The sequence below is a fragment of the Nyctereutes procyonoides genome, unplaced genomic scaffold (assembly GCF_905146905.1).
Source record: "Nyctereutes procyonoides isolate TBG_1078 unplaced genomic scaffold, NYPRO_anot_genome, whole genome shotgun sequence".
Classification (NCBI taxonomy): domain Eukaryota; kingdom Metazoa; phylum Chordata; class Mammalia; order Carnivora; family Canidae; genus Nyctereutes; species Nyctereutes procyonoides.
Genome location: NW_026575142.1, coordinates 8198990 through 8213163, shown reverse-complemented (window position 1 = coordinate 8213163; position 14174 = coordinate 8198990). Strand labels below are relative to the sequence as shown.

The 14174-nt window shown below is 37.1% G+C and overlaps 1 protein-coding gene across 7 annotated transcripts in view; it reads right to left on the bottom strand.

The window, feature by feature from the left end:
* Nucleotides 1–14174, bottom strand: part of ZNF385B (zinc finger protein 385B) — a 368556-nt gene that overhangs the window by 79078 nt on the left and 275304 nt on the right. For 6 of the 7 annotated variants that reach the window (XM_055308554.1, XM_055308553.1, XM_055308555.1 and 3 more), the window contains one exon: nt 1140–1282. In XM_055308554.1, the coding sequence (XP_055164529.1) occupies nt 1140–1282 (143 nt within the window). Of the gene's footprint in view, nt 1–1139; nt 1283–12865; nt 13002–14174 lie in introns of those variants that run through there. The other variant, XM_055308559.1, reaches the window with a different exon arrangement.

Genomic DNA, 14174 nt, shown 5'->3' with positions numbered 1-14174 from the left:
TTTTTTTTTTAATATACTTTTTGACTTGTCTTTGAAAAGCCCAGAAAAGACAAGAACATTCAACTGTTTATTCGTTAAGTCAAAGCCAGTGCTCCTTAAAAAGTTGGCTGATCCCCTGCCCCCTAATTACCTTATAACACTAAGCCATGACAGAAAGCCTGTCAGCAGATTTTATTTACAACCCTTGAGGAAAAACCCTCTGTTTCACTTCATGCAGAAGATAAGTTTGCAAAAGGAAACACTTGGCAGTACTTCAGATGTTCTCTGTCTGGTGGTGTTGATAATGCAATTCTTTTTCTTGATTGTGGCAGCTTCTATAATGCTCTATCATTCATGTAGACCATCATGCCCCAACTGACTGCATTTATAGACTAAACAAATAATTCATACAATCACCTGAACTGTTTAACCTTTTCTCTTCTTCCTACAAGCTTAGCATTTTTCTATGGGCAGATTTTATGCTAAATTCTATTGTTGAAAGGTGTCATGCTCCACTTGGCATGCCTACAAAATGTCTTTCATTTGGATAAACAGTCACCTGACCTGAATGAAGAACATTGGTAATTATAGGTGATTCACCAATATTTTTCGTATGTTTTAAAGGGAATGCTAAAGTATCACACAGACAATTAATATGTAGATTTAAAATGTTTTTTTTTTTTTAAATAAGAGAGTCACATTCACACAGTCCACAACTTCCCAATCAAAATTCTTTTGGTATAAGACCTAAAATATGTCCTAAATAAAAATGTATCCAGGTAGTCAAAGAATATGCTTTCTTTCTCTCCAGTAGTAGGGGAAAAATCACAATTCGGAGCTTGGTAGTTCCGAATTGTGTTCTTGAGCATGTGAACAGCACTGCAGAAATAATATGGGTTCTCAAGCCATCAAAGTCTATCAAAATTGCTCGAAGCTACAGGTGAAAAGTCACTTGGGGAAATATTTGTAAAATAAATATGCCAGCTATTGTTTGGACTAATTCCCATGGGAGGAGGATTACCTTCCATAATACAGCTGATCAGTGTAACCAGAAGAAGGTCTAAAATTACACACTTTGGAAACAGACTACATCTGTTGCCTATTCATAACTGTAACGAAAGAGACTGAGGAGGACACAAAATAAAAGTACATTTACTCACTGTGTTAAAATTTGGAAAGAGCCCAACAGCAGAACTACTGTCCACTGGAAAAGACATAAATGGTTTGATATCCAGTGACGGCTGCATCATCAGGGTAGGTGTGCGCACAAGAGCAGGAAGTGTAGTAGTGTGGCATGTACTGCCTGCCAAGAACAAAACAAAAACGAATTCAATCTCTTGCTCACATCCATCTCCCTCCCCAACCTACCGTGCTAAAACAGGACTGCTGAGCTGCAACCTGAGAGCAAGAGAGTTATGCTGAAAGTAAGCAAATGGAACAGGAGGAGAAAATACAGTTAAAAGGGGTCTTCTTGCTCATCCTGTCCGACAGTGATGCAGAACACTTGCGTTATGGCAAGGGGCAAGGGCTGCTCAGACCCGGCAGAGATACACAGTGCACAGATCCTGCTGGCCGGTGGGCAGAATGAGATCATCCTGTTGTTCAACCATTGTCTCTGACTAGCCAAAAATGTAGGAGAGAGGAGGGGAGGAGCCTCTTGCAGCCAGATGCTCTTTACTATTCAGAGTTATTGAATGGCTGGTAGGCATGTTTTATGCAAATCAGGGATAATTATAGGGTTTTTACAAGGGGGAAAAAACCTTGGACTCCTAGTCACTGCCTGCTCCCGAGAAAATTATGACTCAAACAATTTTATCTCTAAAAAAACCAAACTGAAAGTTGCCCTTACTTTGAGGGAAACAAGTAGTCTAGACATTGGATAGTTAGAGAACTTAAAAGGAGTGATTATTGCCAAAAGGGGTGATTACTGTCCAGGGGGGGGCAGGGTATTGGGGGACGGGGAGAAGTTAGGACAGAAACTCAAATACTTGTCTCCAACTTTAATTCTAACGAGTCCTGTATTATTGTTGCAACTACCCCTTTTTAACAATTATATTAGCTGTCATCTTTTTAGGAATCTGGGCTAAACCATGTGTGGAGGATCTAAAGCACTCTTTGCCAGCAACAAGCATTCTTCTGTGGCCCTCTGGGAGACAGGCTCTAGGGTGCCTTTTTAAAAAAATTTTTTTTTAAATAAAATAACTTTATGGAAATATAATTCACATACCAGACAACTCTCCCACTTAAAGTGCACAATTCAACAGTTTTTAGCATATTCACAGAGTTGTGTGCATCACCACAATCGATTTAGAACATTTCCACAATCCCTAAAAGAAATCCCATACCCATTAGCAGTCTTTCCCCATTTCCTCTCAACACCCCTAGCTCCTGGCAATCACTAATCCATTTTGTTTCTAGGTTTGTCTATTATGGATATTTCTTTTTTTTCCCCTCGTTTTTAAAGATTTCATCTATTTACTTGAGAGACAGAGTACATGCTCCTGCACGAGTACGGGAGGGGCTGAGGGGGAAGCAGAGGGAGAGAGAATCTGAAGCACACTCCGGGGAGCCCGATACAGGGCTTATCTCACTACTGCAAGAATATGACCGAAGCTGAAACCAAGAGTCAAGGGACTGAGTCAACCAGAAGCCCCTAATATGGATATTTCATTTAAATGAAGGAAAACAATACGAGTTCTTTTGTGATAGGCTTCTTTCACTTGGCATAAAGTTTTTAAGGTTCATCCATGTGGAAGTATGTATGAGAATTTCATTTCTTTTTAAGGCTGAATAATATTCCATTGTAGATGTAACACTTTTTTCTTTATTCATTCATCAGTTGATGGGCATTTGGGTTGTTTCCATGCTTGTGCTATTATGAATAACGCTGCTATGAACATTTGTCATAAATTTTTGTGTGGAGATATATTTTCAGTTATCTTAGGTACATACCCAAGAGTAGAATTGGGGATTGTTGGGTTATATGGTTAATCATAAATCATATAGTTTAACCTTTTGAGAATTTTCAGGCTGTTTTCCAAAATGGCCTGACCATTTTATAGTACCACAAGCAGTGTATGAGGGTTCCAACTTCTCCCAGTGTGTCTGTATAGGACCACAAATAATCATAAGCCAAAAATCTCCTACTGACTTCAAGGAGGAATAAACAGTACAGGAAAATACTCCAGCTATTAAAATTTCCTCTAATATTCTCACACAGCGTTCCAGAATAATTAAAATTTCTATTTCAATGATATATTTTTGATAATGGATTTCCTTAATAAACTCTGCATTATATTTTAAGTCATTCCAGAACATTATTAGTAATAGAGTTTAATGGACTATCATGCCTCATTTACATTGATCCTCAAAACAGAAAAAAAGAAAAAGGCATCTGAAACATTTATCTGTAATGGCAAGTCTTTAGGTCAGCCCCATCCATTAGCGAATATAGAGTAGGACTCAGCAAAAATAGAATCAACCAAAAGTATAGATCAAACAGTAATGGTTATTTCTGATGCCAAAGTAAATACTCTGATCTCAGTCGGGCATTCACATAACTACTCTGTATTTAATTACACATTTTTCTTGTAATTAGGTAATGTTACACTCATGGCTAACTTCAGAGCTTGTAGATCCAAGATGATATATTATGTCAGTATTTCAATGTTGCAGAAGCACTTATTAAAATCTTTATTTTAAAAGCTTTGCTTTAAAATCTTAGCTAAATTGAAAAAAAAGATATTTCTTATTTTAGACCAATGGCCTTTTACAATTCACAATCATTATAATTGTCAGAAGTCAAAAGTCTAAAACATATACAGAATTATTCTACTTAAAGTTGCCTGATGAACAAATTATTTTGCCATCATGGGTCCCCCTCCTCTGCCCCCCGCCATAAGCAAAATTCTTTCTCTAAGTCCATGTAGTACAAGATATCGGAGGGACTGGCAAGAGTCATTTTGTACTAACAAACTCAAATCAAACATAATGCAACATGGAACTTGACAAACAGATTGCTCCATCAACAAAGGTCAGAATGCACAATGATCCCCTTTACCCAATCAAATATCTATGCTAATAAAGACAAGGCTTGAGAACTACTTAGCTGCCACCGTTCATTAGCATGAAAACTTAGCAGCTGTTTACCATTCATTAGCATTTTAATGACAGACAATTTGCCATGTTAAACACAGATTGTTTTAAAGTACTGGTAGATCTCCTGAATAAATATAAACTGCTTTCATCAATTCCCCTCACCTCAACCTTGCTGTTTTCACTTTTAAAACCTGCTTTTTCATATTGCTTTACCTAAACCATTGTTTCAAAGGAAGTTTTTGCAAGTGGGAAATCAATGGGGATAAAGTGCTCCCCCTCACCCCCCACAAGTTAGGTTAGGCTTTAATCCTGCTGTCACCTTATTCTAGATTTTGCTGCTGCTCCTGCTGCTGGAAAGCATTTCTCCTCACCTTGGGATGCCCAACAGTTGGTGGGAGATAAAGCAGAAATTTCGCCAGAATACATTGTACCCTGAAAAAAAATGCTTAGTTATCTCTAAAATTTGCTGAGAAAAAAGAAAGGGTTGAAAATATAATGAGCATAAAACATGGTATAATGTATCTTTTACATTGCTATGCTCATGAGACAGGACTTACCTTTGTCTTTTGTATGAACTATTTGGCAATATTATTTAAGACATCTCCTATATGTAGTTCTATTTCAAAGCATAGGATGTAATCTTGTATATATCATAATGAATCAAGTCATGATACGGCTTCACCTTATTTGGCAATAGAGATTTTTATTCTATTTTTTGAAAGTTTTATTTACTCAGGGAGAAAGCAGGGGTGGGGGTGGGTAGAGGGAGAGAGAGAATCTCAAGCATATTCTCCCAAGTGTGGAGCCAAACTGGGGCTTGATCCCAGGACCGTGAGATCATGACCTGAGCCGAAATCACAAGTCAGATGCTCAACCAACTGAGCCACCTATGTGTCCCAATAAAGATTTTTAAATCACTGAATTTTACTGTGTATATACATCAGACTCTGACCTAAAATGAAATATGCACAAGCATGCATGCATACCTAAAAGATCTAATAGTCACTGCTCTCACATGGAAATTCCACATGTTCATACACTTTCCCATAAGAATGCAATTACCCCACTTCCCCAAATTTCATTTTCATTGCAAAATCCAAGTTGTATTCATCTACAACCATGAGACCCATAATACGCAAAAGACAACTCACCACCATGATCATAAAACTATTATTCAGCCAACTGCTTCTCTAACATAATAGGTGCTTTATTATGTCAATAGATTATGTCATAATCCATCACAATAAAACCTCATTTGAGGGTTAGGTGACATGTGAAATTACTGCCTTAGTCTTTGACTTTTAGAAATATAACCTTGAAGATTTAGGTGAGAGCTCTGAGGCTTCCTAGTGGTTCTCTATGTACCATAACACGAGCAAACAAAACACCTCAGTGTTAGAAGGAGGTAATGCCAAAGTCACAGAAAAACTGTAAGGAGAAACATTTACAGAATGAAACCAAATCTTTCCTATATTCCATTGAAGTAGTTTTTTTTTTATGCCATTATTATGTATGTCTGCCAGAGTGAGTACTGAAATAAAAAGCTTAACATAGTATAAAAGGCTATCGGGTGGAGGCAATGCCAATTGCAGAACTCCCAAAGATATCTTTAAAGAAATTAAAATGAGTGGCATTTCAGAGGCTCTACCAAACCCAGGTTTCTCTCTTTTGACTGCTTTCTCAGCTTTGTTGCTTCTTACCCTGAGTAACTTTCCAACTTTCCCTCTTACAGCAACAATCACCAACCAGCATCTCCTCTCCACTCCCCTCATCATTTCCACTCTTTCATCAGTCTGCCATGTGAGGAAAACAAATTTATCAAGAGATCAAGTGTGTCACAAGAAGATGACTATGTGAATAGGAGATGTGACTGATAAAGGGTTTTGTTTCTGAAAAGGCCACCTAATAATAATAACAGAGATAACATTTTTATAGTGCATACTATATGCCTGGCACTACCCGAAGCACATTACATATGTGTGTACATAAGTATATGTATACCCATATATACTCGCTTATATATAGTAAATCATATATTTCTATCATTTATGCCATTATACATGATAGTGTATTATATATTCATGTATGCATATATTAAAAGAGTATATGCATAAATATGTATAATATATACATAAATGTTCACCATAACCAAATAAGATACTATCACTAGTCCCATTTTACAAGTGGGTAACTGAGTCACAAAGAAGATAAGCTCAATGACATACATCTTGTACATGGAAAAGACAATAGTGAAACCAGGAAATTTGACTACTGAATTCTGTTCTTTAGTGCTATGCTATGGTCACCAAATTACACACCTGAAAACACTTCATTTATATAGACACATTCTCCAGAGGCAGATAGTATTTTACCATCGAATTAAGATATTTAAAATGTTGGATCTTCTTCAAAGCTGGGAATTAGTTGAAACTTTTAATTGACCCTAATGTAATATATGTTACTGAAATAACTAAAATACATAAGATTTAAAAAAAAATACCGTATAAGAGAGCTTCTAGAATATATTTATCTAGAAATAACATTCCCAAATAATAGTATTATTTAATTCCATAAATACTTATGGAGGAGCAGTTGTAAAGGCATAGTGCTGACAGATATAGGGGTTATAAATGGAGTCAGAATTTTACTTTTTAAAAGAGGATAAAATAACAATTACTATCATTTAATGAGATTTTACTCTATGTGAGGTATTGCTAAATGACTTGTGTCTCTTATTTTATTAAATTATAATATAATTCTATGAAGTTTGTATTATTACCTATATAATATATGTGAGAAAGATAAGGTTTAAAGAGATTGAGATTACCTAGTATGTGGTAGGGCGTGGGTCTAAACTCTTGCTTGTCTGGCTCTAAAGCCCGGCCATCACTCCATAAAGTAGGTTATATGTAAAGTTCTTAGGTGAAAAAGATTCTGTCCTCAAATACATTTAGAAAATGCTGGCCTTAACAAAGTTTAAAGTGGTTCTTTTTTGCAAGACATCCTGGAGCTTATAATATACTAATGGGCACTGTGAATGTCTAGGCAGATATAATTTCTGCTTTCCATTTCTTGAGCATGAAACAATCCTCTTTCTCTTTCTTTCATTCCTTTTTTCTTTCATTCTTTTCTTTCTTTCTTTCTTTCTTTTTCTTTCTCTCTTTCTCTTTTCTTTCTTTCTTCTTTCTTTCTCTCTTTCTCTTTCTTTCTTTCTTCTTTCTTTCTTTCTTTCTTTCTCTTTCTTCTACAGAGCTTCTGGAATGATTATAATGCTTGGCATGTCCTTTAGGCAATGCTCTTCTACAGAAGTGAAATGTACCAATTCAGAAGAAAGTTGATGACTTTCAGGTCTACCACGTTCTTGTGCAAACTTGTGATGAAAGATAGTTGGAAGAAAGGGACAAGGGGCCCCTGCCCTAAGAGGAAACCACCCTTAAAGGATTTTACATGACCCTAGAAGAAGCCCTCCACCCCTTCCCATGTGATAGATAGAGGACTACAACCTGATTGGATGACAGGTGCATGCATGGTTAATCAGATTAAAACAGCCTACCAACAAGCCCATAAAAAACCCTAGACTGGGATCCCTGGGTGGCGCAGCGGTTTGGCGCCTGCCTTTGGCTCAGGGCGCGATCCTGGAGACCCGGGATCGAATCCCATATCGGGCTCCCGGTGCATGGAGCCTGCTTCTCCCTCTGCCTGTGTCTCTGCCTTTCTCTCTCTCTGTATGACTATCGTAAAAAAAAAAAAATAAAATAAAATAAAAAACCCTAGACTTAAAAACTCCTGGGGCCCTCTTGAGTCCCTTCCCTCTTGGGGAGCTTTGTACTTATCACTTTGCTATCACTCAGTAAACTTGGCTTTACTGCCCATCCCTCTGTCTGGTCTACCTCTTCATTCTTGGAAGAGGCATGACCAAGAACAGTGGGCACTGAAGGAGAAAGAAATCCTGTGACACGTGGACAAGTAGTTCTATTTCTTTATTCCACTATATTCTTTTTTATACACTGGGGAAAATAAGAGTAGCTACAGCATAGGACTCATAGGAGTACTAATTCAGATTTTTCCATGCAAAATGCTTAATCCTATGCTGACACACAGCAAGTATTCAATAAGCTTTGGTTACTGTGTTATGAACCGTTCCTACTCTTCTCACACTATGCCATATCCCAGAAAAGCATAAATACTTAAATTCATTAATAGTAAAAGGTAGGATATGTAAGAGATCATAAATTATCAACAAAATGTTAAAGAGTTTCATGAAAGAAATTACATCTGGTTAGGAGTTAGGTTCATAAATGTTTTCATAGATGAGTTATCTCTTAAGATAAGCCTTGAGGAATGATTGGTATTTTGAGAGGTGGATATGGGATAATAGTGGGGGAAAGGCATAAGCAAAAAACATGGAGAAAATTGAATGTATTAAAATGAAAATTCTTAAGGATTCAAGGTATTCTTAGCATATCAGGTTAAGAACGTAAAACAAGAAAGAAAAAAGCAGAACCTTGGAGTAAGCAGAGATTAATGACCTTGGAGTAGGCAAAGATTTCTTTTTTCTAAAGATTTATTTATTCATTCTAGAGAGAGAAAGAGCACTTGTGTGTGCACTAGCAGGAGGTGGGGTGGGGCAGGGCAGCATGGGGACAGCAGGAGAGAATCCCTAGTGGGCTCCCCACTGAGTGTGGAGCCCCAAGTGGGGCTCAATCCCATGACCCATGAAATCATGCTCTAAGCCAAAATCAACAGCTGCTCAGCCTCCTGAACCACCTAGGCACCCAGCAAGGATTTCTTAAATAGGAAACAAAAGATATTAATCATAGGGGCACCTGCGTGGCCTAGTCAGTTAAGCATCTCATTCTTGATTTTGGCTCAGGTCATGATCTCAAGGTAGTGAAATGGAGCCAGGCGATGGGCTATGTGCTCAGCAGGGAGTCTGCTGGAGATTCTCTCTCTTCCTCTGCCACCCCCTCAAATAAATAAATAAATCTTGAAAAAAATATGTCAATCATAAGAGAAAAAAATTGACAATATACTCTATGAAGAATAAAGCTGTGGGACTGATATATTAAGGAAATGAAAAGGCAATCCAGAGTGGGAGATAATAATAAAACATGCATTTGGACAAGGTCTTTAATCTAGAATACTGAACTAAAGATCAATGAGAAAATGAAAACACGATAGAAAAAAATGAGTAGATTAATCACTTCATGAAAATATATACAAAAATGGCCAGTAAACATGAAAAAATACTTAACTTCATTAGTCATTAGGGAAATGCAAATTAAAACTGCAATGAGCTATCACTATATACCCATAAGAATGGCTACAATGAAGAAAGATAGAGATTATCTAGTGTTGATAAGGATATGGAGCAACTAAAAAAAAAAGGATATGGAGCAACTATAACTTTTTTTTTCACTTTTTATTTAAATTCCAGTTAGTGAGCATACAGCATAAGACTAGTTTCAGGTGTATGATATAGTGATTCATCACTTCCATACATCACCTAGTATTCACCACAAGTGTACTCCTTAATCCCCATCACCTATTCAAACCATCCCCCCACCAACCTCCCATCTGGTGTCAATTGTTACAACTACTTTGTATGGGTTTTAAAAAATGTTTTTTTTATTTAAATTCAATTTAATTAAACATATTGTATTATGAGTCTCAGAGGCAGAGGTCAGTGATTCATTAGTTGCATGCAACATCCAGTGCTCATTTCATCATGTGCCCTCCTTAACGCCCATCACCCAGTGGTAACCCCCATCCCCCTCCACCCACCTCTCCTCCAGCAACCCTCAGCTTGTTCTCTAGAGCTAAGAGTCTCTTAGGATTGCCTCCCTCTGTTTTCCTTTTATTTTATTTTCCTTCCTTTCCCCTATGTTCATCTATTTCATTTCTCAAATTCCAACATATGGTATTTGTCTTTCTCTGACTTATTTCGCTTAGCATAATACCCTCTAGTTCCATCCACATCATTGCAAATGACAAGATTTTATTCTTTTTGATAGCTGAGTAATTTTCCATTGTATATAGATACCTCATCTTCTTTATCCATTTCATGTGTTGATGGGCATCTGGACTCTTCCCGTATTTTGGCAGTTGTGGACATTGCTGCTATAAACGTTGGGTTGCAGGTGCCCCTTCATATTACTATCAGTGTTAGAACTACTTTGAAAAACTAAATAGCAATATCTACTAAAACTTAATATATACATATCCTATGACTCAGCAATTCTACCTCTAGGTATTTCCTCAATAGGAAGGATATGTACTAGATCGCTCACTGCAATACTATTTATAATAGCCCCAAACTGGAAATTAGCTGATTAACTCATCAAGAGTAGAAATAAATAATTTTGGTTCTTCATGCAGTAAAACATTCACATAATGAAATATAGAAATGAGAATAAATGATTTATAATTATATGCAACAACAAACAGAACTTTTAAGTATAATGTTGAGAAAAAAACTAAAATGAAGGAGTATATCAACATGCTGTATGACACCAATTTACACAAAGTACAAAATCATGCAAAACTAATGTATAGTATTAGGATAGGGCTATCCTTTAGGAAGGGTGGGGGGAGCGACAGAGGGGCTTGCAGGGTGCTGTAAATTCTCTTTTGTCTTTGTGCCAGTTATGCAGGTATGTTTAGTTCAACTGTACACTTTGCACATTTCTGCATGTTTTCTGTAACAGAAACTTTTTAAAAGTAATGTGTTCCACGATAATAATTTTAGTAAACTAGGCAAATACAGGCAAAATTCTCCAATAAGAAGAACATCTTCAAACACTGTCAAGTTTGTATACTTTTAGGATGAATATGATGTTTTTTTTTCCACTGCCAGCTTGATTCTGCTCAAAATGATTTGTGAGAAAATAAAAGTTCCCTTTCATGCTAATGCTTCCTTGCTGAATTTCATAAGTGGATGGAAGAGAATGACACAGAATCCACTGATGCCAAAGAGAAAAACATGTATCTAGAACTGAGTCTATAAAATCCTAACAATTGGCGGTTCTGCTCCGGAGTCTCCCTTGGGGGCACCTCAGGGTTCCCTCCAAAGAGCTCCGACAGCAGCAGCCAGGAAGAATGTTGCATTTAAAATAAATCCTTCTGAGTACCACACTGAAGTTTATAGGCAATAATGAAGTGCTGCATCAAAAAACAGCAGTGAAGCCACATCATGATAGATTTTAAGCCACAACGTCCTTTGGGTTTAGTAGTAATATGCCAACTTTTACACAAAACGATGAATCCTTTCCTAAGATGCAAAGGATGACTTTTAGAATGTGTGGCAATAGAATACTTAGAGCCAGGTGGTGATTCATTTATACCTGAATATTTTGTCCATGTACTGACTTTCTTATATTGCAAAAAGGGTAAGATTTTCTTCTTCTTCTTTTTTTTTACTCTATAATACAAAATACAGTTTGATTAAACATGTGGCATACTGCATTCATTGTCATCCTTTTGGAAGCAGAATTGAAAAATCTGAGAATTTCAGAATTTAAATAAAAAAGATAACTGGTTTTCAAAAAAGGTCTTGAGGACCAATTGTCTTCTTTGGAGCTGAGTTTACAACATTTTTGCTTTGTTACCATTTTTCCACCTGCAAGCTGATATGATTAAGCATGACCATGCGAGAAACTCAAAGAAGGAAAAACAGGGTTCTGGCAAGTGCTTTGTCATTTTTTTTTTTTTGCTTTGTCATTTTTTGAAATAGTTTTTAATACACCTGACTTATCAAAAGGGAATGTCATGTGCTTAGTTCCTAAATTACTAAGTCTTTAGAGAAGCCAAAATTATCTCCAGACAGGGCTTTACTAAAATTGTCTGAGGTCAAGAGTGGATTGGGAGGTCATGGTAGCCTGACGAAACTTTCTGGCAAAAAGACGAGGGAGATGGTCCTGAGCTACATTTGCCCAGTGACTCCTTTCTATGGCATCAAGATGCTTTCATAAAGTCGAGCCTCTTTCTGTTACAGAGGAACCTTTTTGTTCTCCCTTCATGGCATGTGAAGGACCTAATGGCTACATAGAACCACGGCTTATTTTAGAAACCTTCTAACTAATACAGTCTCTCATAGGAAAAGCAACAACTATGTTTTCAAACTGTTGAATACTTCTAGAGGAATTCTATTTCGTAAAATTTGGGGGGTAAACATAATTTAAGAATCTACCCTTTGTTTTACATGAGATAAATGATTAAGAGAATTTAATGCAGCATGATACCTGACTGATGGTATAATCACATTTAGAGTTCCCATTGCCCAGAGACACTGCTTTGAATATTTAAGTCTATATAAAGATGTACAAGAATCATATGTTGAAGTCTTGATCTTCTTTAAAAATTTAAAGAGATTTGTATTTGATCTGTTTTCTTTTCATGTTTTGACTGAAACTTAGAGGTATTCATTTTTCACTGAGATTTTAATTTTAATGTTTTATTAATATGAATAAAGAAATTAAATCAAAGAGAAAAGCACTGCAGCCAAGTGCCAACATCTCCATCTATTTTAATGAACAGCAGATTGATCACAACACCTCATTTTAAATAATTCTCTCAATATTTCCAATGGAATAAAAAAGAGAACAACAAACCCCATTAAAACTCTGCTTTCAACTATACTGTTTAGGTCAACATAACTAATTCAAATAGCTTCATAGCAGGAGGCATGCATACATTTGATGGTGATTTTTACACTGAAGTTTTCATCAGTAACTGCAATAAACACACTATCTAAAAAGACACATTTTTTTCCAAGCTATGGCAAACTGACCTTCCACTGGAGCAGATCAAAGCAGCAAGACCATTGAGGCCTCTGGGTCTGTCCTTAGGCCTCTCTTCTGCAGCTCACAAAAGGGCCAGGCTGAGCGGGATGCATGCAGCAAATCAGGAGGTCAACATATAAATTCTAGCTCCAGGATACAAAATGTTTTGCCCCCCTAGTTTCAGAGAATTTCAGTTCTTGGATTCAGTGACTTGGCTATTTGCATTTAAGAACCAAATGGGTGGGAAAAGGAAGAGTGGTTTACTTAATGGTCCTTTAAAAAGATACGTTTTTTCCTCCAGAAGCTTGCTCAATTTAAAGAAACAGAGTTAATATTTACTCTGCCAGTTTTCTCTACTCCCACCTTGGTAGAGAAGAGAGATTTCCTTAGCTTAAATATTAACCAAACCTTTTAAAGCTATTCAAAATTTGTTGCTCAAGTTAAAAAAAAAAAAGTAATAGGCTCCCAGAAAGCACAATTTGGGAAGAAACAGGGCAGCAACAAGTGTGCTATACAAACCATTTCCCTTTGCCTACATAGTCCACAATTTCCATATTATAATGCACTCACTATAGAGAATTCAAGACAAATTCTATTGGATTATAATCCTGGTGACTGTCATAGATGAGGCTATATTTCGTCCTCCATCAGTCAAGAAGCCATTTCCATCCAGAAAATGCAGAGATGGCTCCCCCTTGGCAGTCAGGATGCATGAAAACTACCATTTCATCCCCGTGGAAACCTGGTATGGGGTGACTAATCTGGCCATGCCAGGAACAGAGTGAGCAAATATTGTAAGTAATGGGGAGATAGTGAGGTTCACTTCGGGCAGAAGTTGAGAGTGATTTGAGAAGGGAAGGAAGAGTGGTTAAGTTTGGCTTACTTTTACAGAGAAGACTAGAATTAGCACTAAATTTGGAAGTTCCTAACATCTCACTCCGAAAATGAGTTTCTTCCCTTTTATCTTTAATCATGTTGTAGAATGAAGTAGAGCAGAGCAAAAACTATGTAAGCAGGAACAACTTAGTTAAGCAAGACATCTAATTTCCTCAAACCAAGGAGCTGGGCAACTGGGAGACAAGGTGACATCGCCCTTATCCTGAGAAACACGGAGTCCGGTGACCTATGAGATGCTCACACACCAAAGGGTCTTTAGTGGGTATTACGTGGAATGAACAACCCTTGACCTGGCTTCTTGGAAATCTGCCATTGTCCTGACATCTTAGAAATTGAGGTGACTTGCTTTAAGTCATTCAGGCAGTGATATGCAAAACAGCGTCAGATAAGGCCCTCCAGTGAATGCCCAAGGACTGTCTG